The 26258-nt window shown below is 43.8% G+C and overlaps 1 protein-coding gene across 2 annotated transcripts; it reads right to left on the bottom strand.

Moving 5' to 3' along the window:
• Positions 1 to 723: 723 nt before the first annotated feature.
• ache (acetylcholinesterase (Yt blood group)) lies at positions 724 to 25958 on the bottom strand. Of its 2 annotated transcripts, none has more exons than XM_040181663.2 (9): positions 25644 to 25958; positions 12601 to 13115; positions 12018 to 12241; positions 11660 to 11920; positions 10595 to 10817; positions 10200 to 10433; positions 8377 to 8569; positions 6184 to 6362; positions 724 to 5411 (listed from the first exon to the last, which is right to left on the bottom strand). In XM_040181663.2, the coding sequence occupies exons 2-9, from the start codon at positions 13031 to 13033 to the stop codon at positions 5290 to 5292; spliced, it is 1869 nt and encodes a 622-aa protein (XP_040037597.2). In that variant the 5' UTR covers positions 13034 to 13115; positions 25644 to 25958; the 3' UTR covers positions 724 to 5289. The 2 variants fall into 2 exon arrangements, with proteins under 2 accessions (XP_040037597.2, XP_077961855.1); XM_078105729.1 differs by lacking the exon at positions 25644 to 25958 and adding an exon at positions 19710 to 19802.
• Positions 25959 to 26258: the final 300 nt, after the last annotated feature.

Below are 26258 nucleotides of genomic sequence, written 5' to 3'. Positions count from 1 at the left end.
ACCCTCTACTCATGTTTTACCAAAACTTATGCAGTTGGAAAATTATTTATGTTTAAATGGCTTTCCAGTTCCCAACAAATTTCTAAGTGAAAGGGATTCTTAATTTTACACAGTCGAAAAGTCATATTATAGACATTTGGAGTCAAACCACGTTGCACACGTTTAAACCAATGATTTCCAAAATTATGAAAACAATAAAAATGATTTGTTGCAAGTCAATACAACAATAAAATTAATCACAAAACGATTTTGATGTGTCATAAAAATAACCAAGAACATTTGATAAACCACAGCCCCTTACTGGTTTGCGTGCTAATAACAGTAGTGTATGAGCCCCTAAAACTAAGAATTGTTGGGTTTTCCTTAGCTTAGAATGAGTGTTTCTATAGTAGCCCTAGGGGACAAACTGAGCCCACAGCTCTATAGTGTTTGAACACCTTAGGGCCACCGTAGTTTTACGACCGGTTTTGACAGAGAACAAATAATGGTTTCTGCCGTGTCTGATTTAGTATGAATACTTTCACTTTGGTGATCTTCATTTGCTTTGTAGAAACAAAGAATGAACACTAGAGGGCAGCATGAAAGCGCTATCAGATATTAAAGGACACCACTTCCTATATTACCACTGATTTTATATATAAATATAAATATATATAAATATAAATATATAGTATCCCGGGCAGGACAGAGCATGGTGCTGAGACTCAATGAAGGCTCGGTGTGGACAGAAGCAGCTGGGTGTCTTTATTTCTGTTGCTATAGCTTTACCAAGTCAGCATTCATGATACACAGAGACATACTGGGAAGCTACAGAAGCCTTCAACACTTGCAGTACTAGTGACCGGCACAAACAACGATGAGGCAGAGGACCAGAAAACAAAGTCAAACAGAACGAACACAAGAAAAAGGATTTATGGCACTCATTTTTAGTTTACACAGAATAATATTGCTTTTAAAACACAACCTCTATCCATCATCATTGTTGTTTTATCACATTATATTTTCACTGCATTTAAATATCAAATATATTCCTTTACTGATGTAGTTACCTTATTGCTAACATCAAAACATACCCAACATTAGATATATATTAAGTGACTTTGATAATAGTTTTGTTCAAAAGTACAAATTTTTACAGAAAATAACAGTCCAAGTTTGGAAGGGTATGCTGGGGACGGATGGACTTCAGGACATGCACAAGGTTCTGATAGGAGGGCAAGGAAGGAGGGTTAAAGCGGGGTCTCCCATTGGATGAGAGGAGCTGGAGAAGCTGTCACTCACACAGCCAATCACACATGCATTCTCCACTCCATTCTATTTAGGACATCAGGTGCAACCCTTTATTCATATTTAGTTCTTTTTAAAGCAAGACTACTTTACTCCAATCCATAAATAGGAGCTTAACATGCCAACAGCGACGCAACAGAAATCAGCCAATCACAGCGCTGATTCAAGTTCCTCCCAGTGTTAGTAAATAAAAATGGCAGAGGTCGACAGGCAAGTACAGTGAGTACATTATATACACACACACACACACACACACACACACACACACGTAGTGGTAAAGAGCGTGGATGGACAAATAATGCAAGTGGAGTGAGAAGGTAGTGAAAGTCAACTGTCAGCGGACGAGAGACTTTTGTTGGAGAGTCTCAAAGGTTCTGGACGATTATATATATTTTTTATTTGCATGCAACGTATGATAGCACATGGATCATACTTTTTGGGGGATCCGACAACATATGGAGCATTGGCGCGGTTCTTATCTAGCGGGATCAACATTGTGTGCACACAAGATCCAGATGAATTGCCAACCAGCTAAAACCGGTGCAGTATACCATCTTGTTCTAACCACAAGATAACATTGTATGCACACAACATACAGATCCTGTGCAAACAGGACATTACCTTGTACATTTATGGAACTTGTGCATGTACATTACCTAATACACATGAAATGCTTTGTTCCAGGACGTTCTGGGCTCTGAACAGCTAAACCATTGTTAGTGTTAAATAAAAAGCATTCATTGTAATGGAGATACAAAACTCCCCTTAAATTATTCACTTAAATAAGTCTTAAAAATAGTTTGTTGTTGTCAGTAAATCACACTACTTAAATGAAAATATTTTAATTACATATCAATTATTCACCATCAGTGCCACATGTGTAAGCTGAAACCCGCTCACAAAACAACATCTTCTAAGGGGAGAGAGTTATGTAATGCATTTCTCTGACTGTCTTTTCATCTTTACATCACATCTCCGTCCACCCTCTACCCTGCCCTCCTCGGTCCCTTTCTCCTCGCCTCATCTCTGTACCTTCCACCTCCATCCATCCATTCATCCAATGAGTCCTATTCGGCTGGCAGGCCAGAGGCTGAGCAAGCGCCCTGTCACATTATCCTGCCGCTGAGTGAATTACTCGGCCTCCATTAGACTAACGAGAAAGCGGGAGGACAGAGAGAGATGACTAGGGGGGGTGATGCAACTGGGAGATGGACGATGCAGAGGGAAAGAAGTTTGATGAGGTGGAAGGAGCAAAGATCCAAGGGTATAAATAAAGGTTTTAAGAGCGTAGGTGGGGAGAAGGCAGTGACGGATGAAGGCTTGAAGGTACGAGAGACAGGAGGTTGAGTGGAGGTAGACTAGAGATGAAGATGAAACAGCGGTGATGGAGGGAGAAGAACAGCTGGGGGTGCTGGGGGATAGGGAAGGAGAGGAGATTGGTGGGCGGTTGGTGGAAATAAAAATTAAATGAAGGAGAGGAAGACTTCCTCTCCTTCATGCACACACAAGACTGTGCGGTTATTCACTATAGTAATTGTTCCTGAAACAATGCCGATGACATGACCCCCGGTTCCTCAATACCAGCTATGTTGGGGCTCACATCTCATCCCAGCAGAACGATTTGGATTGAAAGACGCACCCACAAGACATATATTGTATTTTTAAAGGGTTTTTCATTAAGAATGACTCTGAAGGTCTCTTGCTCGAATTCAAAGGTATCTAGGAAAATGAATACAACAATCTAAGATACAACATTGTCTGTTCAAAACACAATATTTGAGAGGAATTAAAAACATATGAGTCCGTCATAAACAGAAAAATATCTCCAATGGACCAGCTTTTTAAGTCCTATCTGCGAGAGAAGAGTCTATGTGTGTTTTTAGGGGAGAGGAGACGTGGCAGAGCGCTGCAGCACGTCAAGTATGCTAGCTGGTCGTCACTGGTGGGGAGAAAACTAGCTAACATGCTATGAAGTGTAACACATGCGCTATATCAAACTGTATTGAATTGTTACATGGTTCAATGTATCACATTGCAGACAATGTACCGATATCTTTAATCTTATTGGGGGTAACACACCTAGTCCCGTTTCCCAACATCCCTCCCTCTAGCAACGGATTCACTCTCACAGTAACATACAAATTTGTCTAAATGAAGCACAAATGTATACGAAGGCTGCAAACATTTCCAAATGTAATCATTTCATTGCAGAGTAGCGACATTCTGAACGCTACCAGACAATTGCGACATGGCAAGACATCTTTAAAATGTTATGCGTAGTGGCTTTATGGTGAGGCAATGTTCTAAAAAAATGACATGATCCTTCTACAAGCAGATGTAAAATACTAAACCTTTGCTGAAATCGTCACGCTAATCGATAGAGAAACACTTCATTGGCAACTATTTTGATAATCCCTTAATTTATAGCTTCGGTTATATTTTATTACACATCGTTGTGGCAGAATGTGTAATACTCTCTGGCCCTCGTGTACTAGAAACGTAGTATTATCAGCGCCATGGCCGACACGCAGAAAGCGCTCGCTGTGATACGTCAGTTTACACATATCCTTTCAGCTCGTCTCCTTGGGCTTTGTCGCCGTCTGACACGGATTATTGTTGCCATTTCACCAGGAGGCATATGTGAGGAAACCCGCATTCTGGTTTACACCTGCTTTTAAGAGGCGGAGAATTTGCACCGCAAAACATAGGCACGCTTCAGAGGGCGGTTCCTGTACATACCGCGGAATACATAATTAGGCGGACTTTACGCGTCCACTCCCATCTCTTTATGGGAAACTCCCAATTTCCCCATGACCCTCCCGTGAAATCTACGAGAGCATAACTTTGGCTTTAGTGTGCGTTTCTCAAATGGCGGTTCTAGGACCCATAGGGGTATTTTGGAGTATCACAGTGGGTTGGGTATGTGATATAAAAAAAAAAAAAGAAATTATATATATCTATATATATAAAAAAACGAAATCAGTCTTAAATCCGTCCTAACACTGTATGCTATAACAATAAGTTAAATAAAAAATGATTTCTATTAACAGTTGCATCAAATACAATTTTCCCAAAGCGTTAGAGAAAAATTGGGATCCGTTCCTTTGCTCACCCTCTCTACTCCCGGGCAGGACAGAGCATGGATACAGGTCCGTGAACACAAACAGGGCTGGTTTCTATTTCTGTTCAACCGTTGTTCAGCTCGTTCAAAGGCAAATTTTGAAATCAAAATGAGGCAAATGAGTGTCACGTAGCATCTAAAGTAGAGGTGAAAGGATATCATTTTAAAACTTTCACATCACAACGAACTACCATTAAGTGATTTCCCCATAAATAGAGATATGTAGGGAGTTTAGAGTTTCCATGGAGCCTTTACACACAGAAACACTATGATGCAACCCAGCTTATGGCTTTACCACATGAAAATACACAAGACAAAGTGAAGCTGAACACCTCAGGTAATGGGAATAGTGGTCATAACATGAACATGACTAAAAAAGGCCTCGACAGAAAAACCAGAAGAACCCTGATGTGCTGGAAAGAAGGAATCGTCCGGAAACCAAAAGATGAGTTTACGAGATCAACACAAAGATAAGTGCGTCAACAGTAAACCAGCAGCGGTGCAATGTCATGGGCCTGTAGAGATTTTAGTTAAACACACACTCGTATGCACCCATGCAGACACACACACACACACACACACACACACACACGCACACACACACCCGAGGTAATGACACATCTTTGACATTTCTAATATTCGAGGACAACTTCCCTCCATAGTCCTTCACACAGAAACACACACAAACTCAGAAAACCCCCCCAAAAGAAATAAATAGTATAAATAAGACAACTAAATATCAACAGTGCCTGTGGTTGTGTGTGGACTGAAACAGAAAAAAAAAGTTTGAATGAAGTTAGACTTCAAAGGGGGGCTATGGAGGGAAATGGTTCTCTCTGCCTCCCCCTCCCTGACATTCTCTCATCTCTCTGCTCAGGCTCTTAGAGGTCAGTGCAGCGCTCCTGCTTGCTGTAGTGGTCAAACTGACTCTTCCAGTGCATCATGTAGGAAGACCAGCGGTGGAACTCCACCTTCCACTGGCGCTCTGCCTCATCGATGTTGTCTGAGAGAAGAGACACAGCGCAATCAAACGTTAGACGTTGTTCTTTGAGGCTTCTACACAACGTTGGATTTCTTTTCCCCATGCATTTAATTTGCATCCCAAAACAATTGTACAATTGTCTTTATTGTTAAGATTACGTATCATCAACATTTGCAATGCAATCGGACAATGACTTTGCTACACCTCTCATCCACTGCTCTGTGGACTGCAGTTTTGAAACCTTGAACTATGGCATTTGGCCTTGGGTTTTGGCTGTTGCAACATGGATTTTATTTAGCAACCAGTGGAGCAGGTTCACACTCCTTCCTCTCATACCTTTGAAAAATAACAAAAATATGGAATGGAAATGGAAATAAAATTAAGATAAGGATTTTGCATTTTTGTCATCTGTACACCTACAGTACCAGTCAAAAGTTTGGACACATCCTATTATTAATCGTATTATTTAATTAAATGAGAAAGTGTATCCAAACTTTTGACTAGTACTATGCCTACAGACCTTTAAGGTCTCATTACCAGTTGTGGTTTATGTCACGGCCACAAGTTGTCTTTTGTCTTTAGTTGTATTGTGAACCACAAGATGGTTCAAGGCTACATGGAGATTGATTTGATTATCACATGTATAGACGTTGAAAATAGATGTGGAATATTATAAATATATACAATGACATTTCTTCAGGACAAACCTCAATATTGGCAACAAAAATGCCAGCGTGTGAAGACCTACATTCAGCACTGATGTTGTGTGTTGAGGAGCAGCACTGTTACATACCAGTGATGTTAAGGAGGCGTGGCAGGAAGCGGTTCCAGAAAGCGCACATCTGGTTCCTCAGACCTTTGTGGACCTTCATTGGTTCAGTGTTGAGTCCGACGTGTTTCTGCTCGCTGACGGTGAACAGAGGCCAGCGCTTCCTGCTGTCTGCCAGCCCGTCGTGGTTCACATTGGGATTTCTGAGGGAGGAGGACGAGAAGCAAGTACCAGAGACAGTAAAACAAGGGATTAAAAACAGATTACTAAAATGTAAAGTCTGCACCACATCACCTAGTAACTTTGTGAGGCACAGCCGGACTCTGTGATAAATGCTAATTTAATACTAACATGTTGGCATTCACGTTTAGCAGGAGTATGTGCTTATCATCTTAGTTCTAGAATTAGCACAAAACCCAAAGTAGAGCTGAAAGTTCATCAGTTTTACAGGGTTTTTGATAATTAAATTTAAAAAAAAATAGTACCGGGCAACGATTACATTTTTTAAAATCAGGATTAATCGCATGAATCTCGGATTAATGGCATTGTAATTATACAATTATAAAGGTGGTGAATTGCTTAGTTTTATTTGTGCAAATCAAATAAGGTGCTTTTTAACAGCAGTATTCCTTTACATAGGGCAGTTAAGATACTTTTTATAAATCTCAACTTCCAAAATGGAAATTAATGTCATCAAATCATATATAAAAAACACTTTTGCCACTGCCAGGGTATTAACATTGTATTGGTCTGAAAAACAAGGTACCCTCCACAATCCTAACATTTTAACAGGCAAGTTAACACTTATAAATCGTTTTTTTTACCAGCGTAAATATATATATATATATATATATTTTTTTTTTTATCTGGGAGCATCTTGAATAGTAAATTTATCAATAATCTATTTTTCTATCAATAATTAATGTTGAGTAGTAAGTGTCCCAGCACAGACACTGGGATTTACTGTGCAGGGATGTTTGTGTTGTTTTTCCTTTTAGTCAAAGAAAGTAAAAAAAAACACTTTCAGAAATCAGGTTATTAATGTTAGTTCTATAAACTCTTCCGTCTGGCAAGAGATTTCAAATGAAGATGTCCAGGTAAGAGTACGCTACCTTTCTCCCTTTTTCTGTTGCCCGCAGTTCTTTTCTAGGAGCGCTGCAGCAGTCTTAAGCCCCGCCCCCAACTGTTTTAATTGGTTGGGACACGTGATGACGCCCCTACCAAGCCAATACTGATCAACATCCCACCCGTGACCTATGGTTGGTCTTTATCTGTATTCAAAGCCGTGAGTTTCAAAATAATAATATTGACCAAAAAAAGCTGCTTCAATTCACAATAAAACACCAATTGCCAGTGATGACGCGTTGCTTGCCTAGCCCTAATCATTAACAAATGATTAGGCAAAGTTCTCCATGTGTCTGCGTGGGTTCCCTCCGGATACTCTTGCTTCCTCCTACAGTCCAGAGACATGCTCTGGGGATTAGGTTGATTGGTGGATGTGAGTGTGAATGCTTGTTTGTTAGCCGTGCAATTAGCTGGTGACCAATCCAAGGTGTACCTTTCGCCCAAAGTTAGCTGGGATTGACAGCCGCCCAGTCGCCCCCCCCCCCCCCCCCCGCGACGCCGTATGAAGGATGAGTGGTTTAAAGATGGTTGATGATCACCTTAGATAAGATGTCTGGGTCCATGAGCTTAATCCTCTGGGGACCATGAATGTCTGTACAGTCATTTTGTGCCAATCCATTAAGTAGATGCGGAAATATTTAGATGAAGAAGTAAAAACTCTTTCCTCTAGAGCTAGAGGAAAGTGAAAGCAATTACTAGGGTACCATCTTTGCCAAATTTCCTGAAAATTCCTCCAATCCTTTCGTAGATATAGCAATATGGACCATGGAAGTGTTAACAGACCAACCAACCAACTCCAATGGTGTTTCCATCACCGCTGAATATACCATAGTATTGCCCTGATCTGCCCTGATCTGGCCCCTGACCTGATGTGTCGGAGAAATACATTATATTGGCTGCCCAAATTGGGCTGCTATGGCAAAAAATGTTTGCATGGTCAGGGGTTTGCTTTGCAGAAACCAGACCGTGTGACTTCTACTAACCACTACATCACCCTTCAGCTAAGCAACCTAATCTGTCATCTCTGGTGCACAAGTCTCTCTCTTTTTTCTGTTATTAATAAAATATACACTGCAGGTTTTGAGGCCTTACCCGGTTCTTGCAAAGTTGGCCCAGTATTTCATCATGCGTTGGCTCAGTTTCTCCTCTTCTAAGGTGTAGTTGAGTCTCTTCTCCAGTGGCAGGCCGAAGACAAACTCGATCTCGTAGCCGTGGATGACGCCCATCCACTCCGGCCAGGCCAGGTTGGACGCTCGGTGATCGAACAGGTAGAGGTAGACCCCTCCTTAAGGAGAAAAAGATGGATGTTTTGTGTCGCTAGCAGTGGTTTGGTTTGGTGGACACCTCGCTCCATAATTGTCTGGAATGGAGTCCATCTTGATGAAGGTCCTTGAGCACCCTGTTGAGGGGGGGGGGGGACCAGCTGCCATACTGTATCTATCACAGCTGGAACAATGATAATCGAAGCTACAACTGTTTACTGCCATCAGAACGGTGTAATAGGACCAAAATACGTAAGTTAAGTAAGTAAGTTATCCCATTGCACCAGAGTTTCTGGTTACTGATATATATACTGCCGGTTCTTTGCCAAGAGATGAGCTATTCAACAGACCTGTGAACAGGCTGGAAATGAAATTGCACAGTAAAGCCTAGTTTATGCTTCTGCGTTTTCAGAGCGTCGCTTTTCACACCTCCTTGCGTCCTTGCGTGTGTCGACCCATTTTTCTAGGCTTGCGTCGAAAGCTACGCAAGCGACGCAAGCCTCCCGCAGCGCACCAGGCTGCGATTGGTCTGCTAACTGCATCCTTCTCACAATTCCGTTTTCATAGCACAATACTGCCATTATTAAAACGAAGAATGTTTTCGAGAGAACGGATCAGATTGAAGAACTTTTGTTGAAAGAAATGGGTAAATATGACCGCTTATACAAGCCGTCATTGGCGGGTTGTAGAAGCTGGTTGGATTCACGGAGGGAGATCGCCGCAAACGCCGGTTTGCCGGTGGAGAGGTGCACAAAGTTGTGGAGAAAAATACGGGACAAATGTGTCCGCGATGAAAAGCAGCAGTGGCACGAGGCAATAAAGTCTATGATAAATAAATAAACAAACAAATAAATAAATAAATAGACGTGACTCTCTAGGTCGTCTTCAACAAAAACACGTTACTCCGCCTGTTGTTCAGGCGGTGAATTCCTCTCCAACACACGCAGAACCATGAATTGAAACGAGTGCGTCGACGCAACGACGCAGACGCATGCGCCAGCCTTAAGAAGGGGACAGTGTGTGCGATCTGTGCTCCTGACTTGACCTCAAGAAGCCGGAAAAATGAGGCTGAGCTCTTGTCAGGCCGATTCCTGCGACGCGCCGTTTAACAACATAACAAGAGCAACGATGAGCAGTGTCCTTCCAAGAATACCCATCTCGAACTCGGTACGAGAGAAGAACTTTGCCGGAGAAACAAGAGGTAAAACAGCAGGACCCAGATCAGCGTGAAGGGCGTGATATTTAAAAAAAAATCTAATTTTGGGGGCATAATTAACAGCACCATCATGTGGCCAACAGGGTTAATACTACTTTAGAAGTACAGGCCAGTAATTTCCAGTTCTTTTCCAAGCTTCATTTTTCCATCTCTTCCCAGCACACGGGAATTTGAGCCAGCTGGGCAGATAACAAATTTAAAAAATAACAGTCACAAACTCAATTTATTCATGTATCACCGCAGTGAAAACTCAGGCACGTACCAGAAGCTAAATCAGTGGCCAGTAATTGTACATAAACAAAATCGTGGACAGCTACAGTCCGCTATAGTCGGACAGTGTGAGGTTAAGAGTGTGGAACTACAGCTGGTGACACCAAGCTGAGCTGGTGCATCACAGGGTGTGAAAAGGACCACGGAAACCCACTCGCACAGCTTACCTTGTGAGCTAGATCCGCCGGTCACCGCCCCTCCCGTGCTGGACTTGAGGGCGCTGTGCAGGGCGTAGATGCGAGCAAAGTGGGCCAGCGGGCAGATGACGTTGTGGTCGCCCACCACGTCGTCCATGGCCTCGCGGTTCTTCAGCCCGTTGTTCTCGTCCATCCAGTCAGTGTACTGCAGCACCACTGACTCCAGGCCAATGTCGTTAGCGTGAGGCACGCTCAGCTTGACCCCTGGCACAGGGAGGTTCAACTTTTTTAAGAGCATTTAAAAAAAAAGAAAACTGTGACATGGTAAAGTATTCCTACAATTCTCTCGGATTATGGAGAACTGTCAAAATGTCTGCATCCACATTAACAGCGTAGATAATCTTTTTATAAAAAGTGAGCCTCACCTTCCAGGAAGTCCTCTCTGGAGATCAGGCTCTCGTTGTCCTTGCTGAAGCCCGGAGCTCCGTACAGCAGGAAGTAGGAGCCCTCGTCCTGGTTGACCCCGAGAAGGATCTGAGTGTCTTTGAAGTTGCCCGAGTTGAGCATGGCCTCGGGAGTGTCGGGCAGGACCTCGCCGTCCACGACCGGGACAAACGGGAACCGGAAGAGCGACGACCAAGGCAGAACCTGTTCCGAAAAGGAGGACAAGCTCATATGTTGCGCGGATCTGAGTGACATTGAATTGACACGCATACCGGGAAAAGAAAAGACCAAATATCACGTTACCGATTTGGTGAAATAACACCTCATTACATCCTGACAACTTGCGTATCTCTTCCATTATGCTGTCTGGCAGACACCTCCTGTGGGCCATGGGTGGAGATAAAATCAATCTGCATGGTGTAATGTGTGTTTCAATTCAATTGAATTAAATCTTATTTTGTATAGCCCAAGATCACCAATTAAAAATATATAATTTTATATAGTGAGGGAGGTTTTCACTTCACTCACCATGTTAATATTAAACCCGAATATGACCCCCCAGTAAGTAGGATTTTCAATACTTTGACATGGTATTCTACCAATCATTTGAATCACAGTTCATAGTGATAGAATTTAGTTAATCTATATTTTGCTTATCCCCAAGAATTCTCATGAAAAAACCCCAAAACAATAGTGTGTTAGACTGTCTCTCAATATTTTCAGAAATACATATTCGGTCTGTGGCTACGACATCAATCCTTAAAACAGCTCCCAAACATATCCACGTTTGTGGATTTCCTCATAAAAGTCACCTGTTTCTCAGTTTGTGTGCGAAGCGGTCCAAATGAAAGAACTTTCACTGTATTGCCTCAAGCTCACAATGTTTTCTTTCTTTTGGGAGCCGATTAAAGTGAAATTGGACCTTTTCTGACGGCACACCTGATGATCTCTCAAGGCACACTGGTTGGAAATCACTGCTCTAGTCAACAAAGACTGTGTCTTAAAACAAGGATCAAAAGTTTCACTGGCTTTTTCCTGACTGTTACCTGCCACTCTTGGTCAATAATCTCCTGCGGGTGTTTGCCACGCAGACAGTCCACCATCTCTGTGTCGTTGCCTCCGTTGCAGCCGACCAGCTTGCCCAGCTGCGTAGCCCGTCTGCGAGCCTCGGCGGGGCTGACCGAGGCCCAGGGACAGTTGGGGACTCCGCTCTGGAGGATGGCCCTGGTGAAGGTGGGCCGGCTGTCTGGAGACAGGAGGTGGAACCCTACCGAAGCTCCGCCAGCACTCTCACCAAAGATAGTCACCTGATTGGTCAAAGGCAGCGAACACAGAAGTCAGGGTCAAAATAAGCGCTCTTGATTATTTGTGTAGATAAACCAAACTGAACTGTGATAAAGTGACCTGTTTGGGGTTTCCACCAAAGAAATGGATGTTGTCCTGGACCCACTGCAGCGCCATCCTCTGGTCCAGAAGACCCACGTTGCCGGGAGCCTCAGAGGAGCCGTGCAGAGCGAGGAAGCCCAAAGCACCGATCCGGTAGTTCATGGAGACCACGATGACCGTCTCACTGTGAGCTAGGTAGCGGCCATCATAGACGTCCAGAGAAGAAGAACCACTGTAGAATCCTAGAAATGTTAAGTATCACAGTTTCTTATTAAGCTAATGTATCACAATCTCCCACAAACAGACACACATGTCATTCGCACAGCTTGAGAGGCTTAATGTTGAAAGGAATCCATTATCTTTACATTTGTAAGGAAATAGATTTAGATATAGATTCCACTACCGATACGGAGATATTAATGGCGGCTAAAAGGAGCAGCCTCGCCTGCTCCCACGTTGTAAATGTTGTGATATAAAACAGGTACAACTCAATGCAGTGCCTTCTGAAAAGGATTTCTTTGAATACCTGCTGGCCTGAAGTCCACACATGGAGAATGTGTCTAATGTCTAACCTAACTTATACCGCGTCATGACCTAGTACCTCCGCCGTAGATCCACACCATGACGGTGAGGTTGTGCGGTCTGGGCGAAGAGGGAACCCACACGTTGAGGTACAGGCAGTCCTCGCTCATATCTCTGTTGGGGTTCCACATCTCGCTGCCCTGGAAGCCGGGGAACGACGTGTCCACAAACTGGTAGCAGGCATTGGGGTAGGCGTTGGCCTCGTACACCCCCGTCCACGGGCGTTTGGGCTCGGCGCGACGGAACCGCCGCTTCCCCACCGGCGCTTCTGCGAAGGGGATGCCCAGGAAGGTGGTGACGTAGCTTCGGTCCGGCACCGGCAAGCGGATGCCTCGTACTCGACCGGTACGCGTCTGAACGGTGAACTCAGCCTCGCTCTGTGAGGAGCAGGTGGGGATGAGGAGAGACAGGAGGAGGATTTGGGAGAGGAGGAGAAGGGCGGAGGTCTGCATGGCGGAGGCGGTCTGTGGGGCTGGAGCTGTGGTCGTGATTCCCTCTCCAGTCAGGTAGGGTTGGGTCTGCTTTCCCTCAGCACTACGGACAGAGAGAGAGTAATGTGATTACGGTAAAGGAGAGCGATGGAGAACAGAGCGAGGTAGAAATCAGATGAGGAAAGAGATGACAGGACGGAGGAAGTAGGAAGTGTCTTCAAGGTAGATTCAAAGATTCTTCCAGACACTTTTCCATTTTGTTATATTGGTCACACAAGTCTTGCACCTAACATGGAACCACACCATCTTTGTTAACATTCAAACCAGCTTGTACCAGTATCCAAGTATTTTCCGGGCCTACCAACATTTAATATCAGCTGCGTGGTGCTTCCACTGTAAAAACCTACATAGACTGAGGTAACTGCAACAGGCGGTGAAGACTGGCCATGGGGGATACCGGGAAAACCCCCGGTGGGCCGACGTAGCTGGGCTGGTCAAATACCGGCCCACCTCCATCACCAACCGGCCCTCCCTCTGACATCGCTGCTTGCTCTGACGTATAGTACTCCTCACAATCCGTATTCACACTCATAGTTTCCATCTGCTACTCATCTAATCCGCTGCATCAGTGTGACGGCCCTTTGGTTTCGAGCAGATCCTGCTGTGTGTGTGTGTGTGTGTGTGTGTGTGTCCAAGCCCTCACTCGATTTTGCGGGAGCGCTATTTCTTTGCGTTTTTGAACCAGAAATAAATTACACGTGTCATCTACAACTCAGTGTTTCTCCATTTTTGTCATGGCCCAAGAGCAAGGTTGTGACACAAGAGAAACTTTTACAAGGTTTACAAGGGCTATTCTATTGAATTCTAGTATCGTGTATCTATATGGCAATATTTTAAATTTTGTCTCTCACTGTGATTGAGTTTGAAACCACTGCTCTGTCACCACTGGTGCCCCTCGCTAGCAGACAAGCAGTTTTGGAGCTCCAGCCGGCTGCAAAACTTAAATACTTTAAAAGGAGTGTAAGAATACGCGTTCAAGAATTGGAGCCTGGTCGGGGTTATCAAAGATTCAGCCGAACAACTTCTCTCGTTCTGGGAGATTTATTTGTCAGATCACAGGTCAAGTATCAGCGCTGCGTTTGCAAAGGCAGGAGCAGTTCAGGCAGCACACAGGCCGGAAGAACAACTAACTAACATCAGCAAGAACATCATGTTTTATAACCCTTGAAAGACAGAGAAGGAAAGATTTCTATTGGCCCTAAACTGGCGTAGAGGAGGACCTTCCACCTCCCGCATCTAAAGATCCGGTCACATCCAATGTCCAGACTCCTGACTTAACGTAAACATCAGCGAACAGAGTGTGTATGTTGAATAGTGTTGGTGTGTCTCTAACCCCCCTTTGGCTGGTAAATCTGCTAGTTGACCCGCAGACCTTGCATTCGTCAGCCAGGACAGAAACTGACTCCCCATCCTGTCAGACTCGTGTCTGCCTGCTCGGCCCGTCCTGCTTCCCCCCTTACCTAACTCTTAAATCAAGACAAGACAGGGAACCCCCAACTAAGCCCATGAAAAGAACTTTTGATTATCATCAGGAGGAACTAAAAAATCTCATGGAGAAAAAGAAGAGGTGTCTGGAGGAAGGTGAATCAAAATATTTAAAACTTGGGAAACCACTAACCTCCCTTGAGGTAAAACACAGTCTGTGTCCCTCAAATATTTTCTATGCACATGATACAGTTTGAAATGAAAGCTCAGAGTAATTTGGTGTGAAAGGCGTGGCCCCCTACGGAGTAATCAATGAACAATATTGAAAATACTGTATAGGAAAAAAATCAAGTATTAAAGTAAAGATGTGCATCTATGAACCATAACGGATATGCTCAACATGTGATAAGTCAATTTGTACTATTTTTAATAATAATAATAATTAGCATGGAGTAATTAGTTTCAACAACAGAAAATATATTTTAAAACAATAACACGATCATCTCATTAAGTCACTTCTAAAATAAATATCTGAAGGCTGAATGCATCGGTCTTGTATTTATAGTTTGAGTTCAGTTAAACACGTTAGGTCTTCTTCAGGATGCCCACACACCCGATGCAAGTTGTCAGTGAATGCGGCTGTGTAGGTGGGCTTTGGCTTCCCAGAAAACACTCATTAAATATTCAACACAAGTGCCGTCAGCTGCTCCACAGCACAGATGAGCAAGTCAGTGCTACAGCACGATCCAACCGTTTATGTCCCGCTGCTGTATATGAACAGATGCTGCTCATTTGTTTGATGTTCGTGATGGTGAAAACCTGCAGGATTCAGTGTTCCATTACGTCATATAACATGACCTGGATCCTGCTAGACCCTCCACCCCCAACATTTGGTTACTTTCATTGTTTGCAAAAGCAACCTTGCCAGTAGCCATGCTGTGTACTGGCCTCTTGATCACAGATGCATTGTGATTATAATCAGCAGAAGTCATACCAATTGGTTGCTGTTCCTTAACATTTTTAAAGACTGTATACAGCTCCTTCACAATCGTCTGTGTTTAAGCCAATTAGGAGCTTCTCGATGTTGCTCTGCTACCACTGCTCGTACAGCCCCGACTGATCGGATTACTTGATATCATGATGTAATTTTCATCTCCATTCCACAGAGTACTTCAAAACATTTTCTCTGCTATATTGTACCACAGATGCCCTTTTTCATGTATCTCATATCATCTGTCTCGTATCTTCTAGCACTGTCAATCGATTCACAGATTCCTGAAAAAGTTCTCACATTTTGTGATGAAAAACTTTCCAAGGTTAATGCTTTGTATCTGGGCTTCATACAATGCTAATGCTTGTATGGAGCCCACGCTCCATGTATAAATGTTTATCACATTAGAAGTAAATGACGAGAATCTTGCTGGATTTACTTCTTTGTGTAATGTCCATATGAAGTATTGAAACCCTTCTGCGATTTGTTGTAATTTATATTAGCAAGTTTCCACTGTGAGGGAGGGGAAAGGAGCAGAACTGTCTAAAGCCCCTCAGCACTTACCGACAAAGGCTGAGACAGGTGTGCGGTCATGAGGGGACTATAAAAAGGCATCCGAGTAAAACCCCAGTAAATGCCATACCGCCTGATGGATTAAATGGGGCCTTTAGCAGATATGCATCTCTAAAACGCAAGTAAACTTCCAGTATAATAATGGAACGAGGCGAACTTACTCAGCAGGAGGATGCATCATTCCTGACTATCCCATACATATTTCAAAGAGAAATATTCCAAATCAGTTACACATATTGGTCATTGGTTTTCATAATAAATTCTCAAAACAGAAATAAAGGTTATCAAGCACTTAAACCAAAAATAATCTATCCTCCAGCGGTAACTGAGACCACTTTGTCTTCTATCCAATCCGAGACACAGGGACAAATGAGTTCGATGTCAGTTCACAGCTTGTTGCCCCTATCTACAGCGCCCTGCTGTCCTTGCACCCAATACAAAGCAATTAAAGAAACAGCCGTGTGCTCCAGTTTCCTCCTGGGCTCAACTCTGGACTGACATCTATGCTTTCTGCTAATCCTAACTGCGGTTTTTATATGCCTTCATTAATTACTCAAGAGGATAGAACTGATCGGCAATGACATTTCTACTAATAGCCACATTGTTCCTCTGTCTAGACCTCACACTTGAATCAGATTGGACATGAAAGATACACATTAAACTTGGCATTTGTGGCTAATATACATCCCTGGTTTATGAAAACATGAGGGGGTAATTGTTGGTGGTCTAACAATCTACCGATGCCAATAATATTCAAGCTATGAAAATAACCACAACCTTCATTTTTGGTATCCTCCCAAATAGCAAAATTGGGTTTTGGTGTCATCATCCAACTCTACGCAAACCACACCCCGCCCGACAAGTCAGACGCCTAGTTTGATGATTTGGAGAAATATATATGATCTAATATTATATAGATTATATAGATAATATTTGCTGCAGACGCACAGTGATGTTTATATTGTGAAACATCTGTACAGGTAAAACAACATGATTGAGTGGCCGGGCCTGATTTCATTTTTACGTGAACATTTAGGGTTTCCCTGTGTAACCCTGCAAAGAAAAAGCTTCACGTACTCTGTCCTTGTTGGATGTCCCTTCACAATACTCTCACCCTGTTTGTTTGTTTAAATGTGTGCGAGGAATAGAGAAAGGTGACATCACCAAAATAGATTCTCTATACAACCGAGAGAGAGTGTGTTCAGAAATAGTATCGATACACACACGCACGCACACACACACACACACACGCGCACACACACGCACAGCTGCGCCGTATCCCTTACAGCACCTCCAAGCTAATCCTGTCACTATGACAACCATACATTGCCAAACATAAACCGGAGCCTGCGACCTGACAGGTGGGAGACAACTATCTATGGGCATTGTTACGCATCTATAACGGATTACGAAACAAGGGACCCGAAAGGAGAAATAAAACCTTTAGTTCTCGACCATTGTCTTCAACCTGTCTGATTGTTACTGTGTCCAACCAATTCAAGCTTATATCCACATGTGAATCAGCTACATTCCCCTCTTATGTACCTTTATCTTCTAACTACTTATAGCTCTTTAACCCTACATGTCATCATTTACCCATTCACACACACACAGGACAGGAGCTACCATACACAGCGACACCTGCCCATCAGCAACTAGCATTCAATTCAATTAATTTTGTATTAACCCAAACAGGGGGCTTTACAATCTGTACACATCCTCTGTCCCGTCTGCACAGAATTAATAGCAATCACACATCGTAGTCAACGCTACTGGAGCAATGTTGGGTTACGTGTCTTACCCAAGGACACAGGAATGAGTTAGCGGACATGTGGTCATTTCATTGGGACGTGTACTCATATACAACTGGAAAAGTCACGCGTGCATCTTTTTTCAGACTTCTGGTGCGTCATGTGGATGACACGGTAAACGGCTACTCTACTTTACCCATGCAGCTGAAAAACACTGGTCGGGGACACCCTCGAATGGAGCATTGAAAATAAAACTTAAAGGTTCGGGCATGTGGACTATGAAGCTCCCTTTCCAACACACTTGGAGCACTCAAAGCACGGGCCACTTGGAGGGCCGGCATCGTGTGCCTTTCACTACGGGGGCCCCTGCATGAGAGCACAGCGGTGTGGAGGTTCGTTTCATTCCCATCTTCCTGCTCATCTAACAGCAGGCAGCATCACGTTGTGCCGCCGTTACACAAGGAAAGCTTCTCACCAGCACAAGGCCTTTACAACGGGGGGGCTTCTAGCTCCCATTAACAGCCCTCGGTGGCTCCACTTGTCTTCATGCCGCTGTGTGTTTCTGTTAGGAACACGCTGCTCAGGAATCAGTGACACCACAGCTCTGCTTTAAGCATGACAGTTTGAAGCCGCGGCCAGTTAAGCAGTTTACATACACGCTGCTTGGACGTCGCCGTCAAGGCAAAGAATATATATATAATCTTTTAAATCAATAGAACAAATAAAAACATAATTTAAGTAATATGAACAAAAATAAATAACAATACTCAGAATAGATTTTCTATTCTTAAATCCTCTTTTATAGCCAATAGGGCATCACCGGCATTGGCTCCATGTTGCTGGAAATCAATGCAGGCCACATGTAAGAGAGGGGGGGGGGGGGATGCAGGAATAGAAGAAGGAAAGATGTTTTTATGGGGTTAGAGGGGCGAGAGACTGTATGCATTGCAATTATTTATAGCAGCGACAGCTGCGTGGCGGGAACAACAAGGAGGAGGCAAAAGAGAGGAGGGAGCGGGAGGCTGCTGGGAAGTAGAGAATAAAGGATGAAGAAGAAGAGAAAGGGATGAACCTGGTGATGAGCCGGGGAGGTTCTTTTTATTTAGAGCACCTTCACACCCTTCGTTTGGCAGATATTTAACATTGTTTGCAGTGACACGGCTATTTGATAGTTACAATTTCAATAGTGAGAAGTTTTTTAAGTGGGAGGACGCACACGTTGACGTCAGGATGGAGTGAGCGGGATGATTATCTGATGCTCATACAGCTTTTTCATTACCTGCGTTCCAAATGCAATAAACATGAGCTATTATTTTAATCAACTAAAACTAGAAATACAACTTCTTTTGAGTCCATCTCGCTAATAATCAACTGGCACAGCATCACAATTTATGGCTGACAAATGAGTCCATCTGCAGGATTTCAGCCACCTGTGATTAAGTGCTTTACCCCCCAGTAGTCTTACCGATCAAATTATTATATGCAACTTGAACAATATTGCTTGTATCAGTATTATTAGCAGCTCTATAACTTATTTAAGTGAATTAATTGTAGTTTCAACAGCCTGCAAACTCCACTGTCAATCACCTTTATGTCCAGCAGCAGCAGGCGCCTGTGTGCTAAATGCTACATGCAGTCAACATGAAGCACATAAACCCCCCACACATCAGTGATTGCTCTGTTCACATTTCTGTACATTTGTACAAGACAAGATCAGGGATAAAAGGTATGCCAAAATAATGACATAATGATGCTGATTTGTAAAGTCTGAATTCATGTTTGGAACATTCTAAAGTATGACGGCATCTCGGCGTCGGTACGGCGGCCTCGTTGTTGCTTGTACACAGCATCGTGGTATCGTGTGGTATCGAGGTATCGCAGCGCTCTGCCTACCCACCTCCTGCAGTGATGACAAGACGAGCCTCTCAACGCTGATAGGACTTCAAGACACAGCGTCACGGGAACTCCTCACCTGCAAATGGGTCTTTGCATTGACTTTGTATGTAATACATTAGCTCTGTATGCAAGACAGGGGGAGGAGTCAAAGAGGGGGAGGAAATAAGGGAGGGGGAAGATGGAGACGCCGAGTGGAGGGATCATGGTGGGAGAAAGTGTGTCACTCCCCAAATTAGACGGAGGAATTTGTGTATGAAGTTCACAGGAGGATTGGTTTCACTGGGGGCGGCGGCAACCCTGTGTGTGTCTCTCAGGATAGAACACTAGACAGATAAGTCAACGTCAGTGTGGGGAAGACATTCAATATTTATCAATGAATTATTAAATCAGGCCCTTTCTGGAAATAATGCTCTGACTGAAAACGTATTGGTTCAATGTGGGGATTTATGAAAAGACGTGTGAAAACAGCACAGAGAGTTGATCATGTGTAGCTTCTTTCTGAAACTCTACTGAAGAAGTTTGTGCCGTAAAGAATATACATCTATATATAGAAAGTATTTGAATAACGTAGAAAAGACAAAAGGCAGAGAATCAAACGGAAAAGACAAAAGGCTGAGATGATGAGTGTTCATTACAGAGAGACAGGCAGGACAGGGTGATGCAACATCTACACACACACACACATTCATTACGAGACTTCATGATGAAAATAATGCAAATGAATGGGAGCCCTAAATAATAACAGAATAATGGCACCGTTTAAGAACACAAACCGTGAAACTTAAAACACAAACATCCTTTTTTTGCATACATGCAAAGTAATATAAGGCGGGAGCCGCCCCCCCCTGACAGAATGGGAGGGGAAACATAGAATAGCATTGTATTGCAAGATTCATGCCAATACACAGCCTCCAATTTCATATGCATTGATATGCATATTCATAAAGTATGGCAACATTTGCTGTTATTACAAGTCGCACAAGCTCATTCTAACTGATGTGAGGGTAAAAAAGTAAAAGTGTCTGTGACGGACAGACAGACGGGCAGAGCGAGACAGGCAGAAAGAGAGACGGACAGGCAGCAGGGGAATCTCTGGAATTTTCCATTTTGCAGTTTGGCCCTCTAATGTTTCAATTACCGGACATAAACAGTCACGCATGCACACATGCAGTCATAGGAAGGCACTGGGGATCAGAATGGCATTGGACTGGAATAGACTGGAGAGCAACAAATAATGCTTCAAGTGTCTAAAATGACCCAGGCCATGTCTGCTATTACTAGGCCTTATATTCATGGTTTTTCAGAACACCATTCTGCAGAAATTGAAAGTGGTGTGGGGAACACTGGACCAAAACGTTGTGTCCATAAATTCACTGGACTGTTTCCTGGAGTTCCAGAGGGTTAAAGCTTCTGGATGGGGGTGAGATAGAATACTCCCACTGGAGGAGCCTCAAGGAGGTTAATGTGTGATCTAGGTCTTCATCAGACTGGAACACAGTTTCCATGTTCCATTTTCCTGTTCCATCGCCTTTCACTTCCAAGTTGCATTGTTATTGTTATGACTGCTAACATATTAACTATGGCAATGGATTGATGGATTGATGGAGCCTCAACATTAGCATGAAGCTAAATGTTCCAAACTCAACTGTTTTTTTACCGGCATTTTAAACCGAAATATTTAGATGTGATTTCACGTAGGGGTTGTTTGTACTTATTTTTGATCAACTGTGATGTTTTGGTCCCATTAGCAAACAAGCTAAGCTAAAAATGTGCCAAGTGACGGTTTGGACCGAGAGTAAACAGAACACTTTAACAAACCTTTTGGATTTTTTGGCTCGTCTTTCTTTAATATAAGAGCAACACACACACACACACGTTTGTTAACCCAAATTTCCTTATTTCACAATATTTATTTTCTCTTTGTGAAGTTATTTATCTTTAGGCGAGACTAAATCTGGCCTTGAGAATATATCTCATGCATTTAGGCATGTAAGCCTGTTCAGGACAATTTGATGAAGCATCAGAAGACCGAGCATCAGAATGGGGAAGAGAGGGGATTTAAGGGACTTTGAACGTGGCGTGGTTGTCGGTGCCCGACGGGCTGGGATTTTCACGCACAACCATCTCTAGGGTTTACAGAGAACATCCAAGGGAAAAGGGAAAATATCCAGAGAGCGGCAGTTGTGTGGACAAAAATGCCTTGTTAATGTGAGAGGTCAGAGGAGAATGGGCTGACTGTAACTCAGTAACTCAAATAACCACTTGTTACAACCAAGGAATGCAGAACACCCTCTCTCAACGCACAACACGTTGAACCTTGAAGAAGATCAACATGGATCCATTCTGCCTTGAATCAATCGTTCAGGCTGGTGGTGGTGGTGGTGGTGATGGTGTGGAGGATGTTTCGTTGGCACACTTTGGGCCCCTAGTTTAAAAGCCGCAGCCTCCTGAGTAGTGTTGCTGACCATGCCCATCCCTTTATGACCGCAGTGTATCATCTTCTGATGGCTACTTCCAACAGGACAATGCACCATGCCAGAAAGCTCATTTCGGCTGGATTTTGCTTAGGATGGTTCCTAATGGAGTGAAATGACCTTCACGTAGTGGTCACCATGATAAGAGCTGTTTGAATTATCTAATTCTAAGGAAAGGAGCTGCAATGCTTCCCTACTTAGCTCCTTCCGCATAGGAACCACTGGACCATCCTTCATGAAAGAAACATTTAAACATTTAAATATTCAATCGGCCGTTCATATAACAATCATAACCGAGGAAGGCAGATGTAAGTAACTGTTAACTCATTTACATACAACCGTGTTAATAAAATAATACTTTGAACCTGGTTGTTTATGTCGTCTATATGACACAGCACTGTAACAACACATGGACGAACGCATCCAAGATGCGTCTTTGTAGTCCATCAAATCGCAGACTGACATCACTAACTCCCGTTGCATCATAACTACGTAGCTCAGTAAAAGTGGATCTCAATCCAATAGAGCATCGTTGGGATGTGGTGGAACGGGAGATTAACATCATAGATGTGCAGCTGACAAATCAGCAGCAACAGTGTGATGCGGTCATGTCAATATGGACCAACAATTCTGAGGAATGTTTCCAAAAAAGGGCAAAATGGGGTTGAAAGTTTTCCTAGAAAGGTGAACCTAATAAAGCGGCCGGTGAGTGGATATATAGTAGTGGAGTCAAAAGTTTGGACACACTTTGTCATTAAATTGACTGAGAAAGTGTATCCAAACAAATATTTATTTGGAATAATAATACAAATTCCTTAAACAGCTGGTTGTAGTTTTTAACAAATGTTACTCAGGAGGAAGTTGTGCATTTGTTGGAAACTACTTTCTGCAACGGAGTAAATAATCCCCACATGGAGTGTTTCACGGCAGCAGTACGGTGTTTGTGGGATTGATCGAGAATAAACTAAAAGATATGAGTTAATGTTAATGAAGGAACGCGTCACCCAGTTCTGAGCAGTTTCAGCACAGGGATGCAGCGCTCTGACAGAGAGGAGGAAGAGACGTGTTAACAGAGCGTGCTGGCTGAGCCCAACGTCCTCTTTGTGATTCAAAGGCAGAACGTTAACGTGGAGAATCAGCTCGCCCAGCACCAGGAACAGAGCCTTTTTCCTTCCACCCACTCCTACGTGAAGCTGTACTGCTTTCTGTGCCGACACTTAGCCCACCCACAGGCTGACGGGTCACAAGTCAAGCTGCACACTAAACACAGACCCTGCAGGGGCTCAGTGTGGAACCTTTCCAATGCTAAAAAAAAAAAAAAAATCACCCACAAACTGAACTGAGGGACGAATATATGGACAAGACTTAATTTTTGATGTGTTGTTTACGTAGTTGTAGCATGGGGGGACATACCAGCATAGATAGAATAGAATATTCAGAACTACAGTACAAACTTTTGACCTTTTGACTGTAGGGTTTCCTTTGTGTGTAATCTGACACTAAGAATCACTGTGTTTTCCCACGATAGCCCAGAAAGGACAAACTAAACACTGTATCTAGTGAGAGTCGCTCTTTTATACTGTGGGAAAGCATGAGGTGGACGCAGTCATCGTCACGTCAACTGTTGCTAACAGCGTTACCGGCCTTGCATCTGCCGTTTGGGAAAGGGAAGAGTGAGCGGAGGGGGTGTTATATGTCGGTGTCCATCTGCAACCTCCGCGTTAGATGGCGGCAAACCTTTAATAGGAAGTTGGGGAGGTGAATTTGTTTATTGATCCTTCGAAGGGTTTCAAAACACTGTAGATCGGAACAGACCAAAATAAAATCGAGAGAGGGACCAGTGGCAGTAGCTCGATGACCCTTCGATAAAAGAAGCAATATTTTTAAGTTTCTACAGTTCACACTCACATCTGCCTGAAACGAAATGATTGACTGGTGGTCACATATGAGAGAAGGAAAAACACATTGTTGGCTTTTGGTCCTTGTTGAGAATCTGAAACCCCACCCGCCTCGTCCTTTAATCATTTGAGCTTGTCAAACTAGCAAAGCAGCGCCACACAAAACTGCGCAGTGGAACTACTCCTTAGGGAGCAGAAAATGCAGAGTCAGAATTCCCTAATCCCATGTACATAAATTGCAGATGCACATTTTAATAAATGAGCAAAACCTGCAGCATTGATTACAATTTGGCAGTCACTCCACCGAAGAATGCCGATGACCAAATGTGCACCGCCAGCTGCCAACACTGCACTAACTGTTATGACTTACAGAGGCGATAAATCCAGGCTACAGGGAACCGCAGCAGGGACGACAGGGAGGAGAGGGAGGACCACTCTGCTTTAACCACACAAGCACAACATCAACTCTGCTGCTCTTTGGCTCACGTATCGGAGGACTTCAGTAAGCATGCAGCCTCCTCTTATGCAATATGCAACACAGGTGGAGATGCGATGAGCCACCGCAGACTGAGTGGTTTGAGTGCCTGAGAGGTCAGAGACAATAGGCGTTTTGGGACGTGCTGCTTTAATGGGATAATTGCTTTCACTATGTGCAGTATCTTAGAGGCTGTGCACGCAGCACAACGACACCTCCGTCAGTAAATAGTGCAACTAACAAGCAACAATATTGCTTCAAATATGTATTCAATTTAAGAAATCTCAATTGCCGGGGGATGATGTTGAGTTAGGCAATGTGTATCATTTAGACATACGAAATACTGCAAGATATGCATTAGATACGTATTATAAACAGCTGTGGTTAAAGCATCTATGGGGGCGATGAGGGGGGGGGAGCTTCTGAGCCACTGCAAACCCCAAACATAAGCACATCCGATACTGCTCGTGACACGGACAAAGTGAACGAAAGAACACAGACACCACAACACACACGCGCGTCTCCCCATCGCGGCGCATCACCCACCGATATCTCCTCCAACACGCGCATCCCGCCCCGTCCGCTCCTCGGGAGGAAACTCTGTGCATAATGCTGCGAATTACAATTCATTATGTACACGAGTGGATGCCTCTTTGTCGGAAAACATTTCTGTCTGCGCATGCATGTGCGACTAAATCTGGTTTTACAAGACGTGCACCTGCTATTACAGGCGCACCGCCTCCGGCGTGAAGAGCGCAGCGACGATCAAGTTATAAAACAAATTGAACTAAAAATGGTTATTTTCAGAGACCGTCTCTGTGGGCCGATAAGACATCGCTCGGGTTGTTTCGGAGTCGATGTCCAGTATTAACCCGAGAGCTGCGTAGATTTGCTGGTAATCGATGGGACCTTTAATTGACGGGATCTGGCGCGGCCGCGCGACCGCACGTAACACCGTCTGACCCGGTGCCGGTTCTGATCAGTAACACGGAGATCGCTGATGCAATAACGATTAAAAGGTTAAAGACACGGAGGGCAGCGAATAAGGACGGACCAGTGACGGGTGTGCGGAGGCGTCTCGGTCTTACCTGGTTACCAGCGCGCAGCGAACACGAGCCCGCGGCTTGTTGGGTGTTTTTCTTCCTTTTGCGGCTTTGCTCGGACCGAGAAGACTGACGCCGGACCGGCGGTCTGCAGCCGCGCGCGGGTCTCAAGAAGAGGAGTCTACAACCGGCGGCCGGAGGCGTAGTGTCGGTAAAGCCTCCTCGCAGCAGCAGAGCGTTTCCTGGACACTCGCTCGGTGTGGACCGCTAGGTAGTGATGGTGGGAACAGACCGCTGCTAATAAGTACTGCTAGTAAACAGAGGGGGGACGCTTGCTCTCGCGAGAACGCGCGACTCCTGTGAGGCAGCGAGGAGTCGCCAAATCGCGTCAAGCCGCGGGGTGTGACAGCCACTGTCTGTGGAGGACGGAAAATATGGAGGACTGAAGTAGAAGTAGGAATAAATAAGTCAATGCGTGAATAAATGGATGAATACATACAGGAATAAATGCTTAAATAAATGTATGAATACATACAAATAATAAATACAGAAATCAATACATATACAGTAAGTTTATACCTAAACAAGACAGCATTAGTTATTTATTTAAACTGAATTAATTTTCTGTCCTCCATTACTGTTATCCACTGATTGTAATAC

This window comes from Gasterosteus aculeatus, chromosome 7, assembly GCF_964276395.1.
Source record: "Gasterosteus aculeatus chromosome 7, fGasAcu3.hap1.1, whole genome shotgun sequence".
NCBI classification, from domain to species: Eukaryota; Metazoa; Chordata; class Actinopteri; order Perciformes; family Gasterosteidae; genus Gasterosteus; species Gasterosteus aculeatus.
Note: the sequence above shows the minus strand (reverse complement) of the source record. Positions and strands in the feature narration are given on the sequence as shown.

Bases quoted from the DNA above. Each gene is read 5' to 3' on its own strand.
- ache (XM_040181663.2), bottom strand. From the start codon at position 13,033: ATGCAGACCTCCGCCCTTCTCCTCCTCTCCCAAATCCTCCTCCTGTCT. The intron at 12,242-12,600 runs GTACTAGGTCAT...TAACATTTCTAG, and splicing joins GGTGTGGATCTACGGCGGAG to GATTCTACAGTGGTTCTTCT. The intron at 10,818-11,659 runs GTAACAGTCAGG...TTTTCGGAACAG, and splicing joins TTATTGACCAAGAGTGGCAG to GTTCTGCCTTGGTCGTCGCT.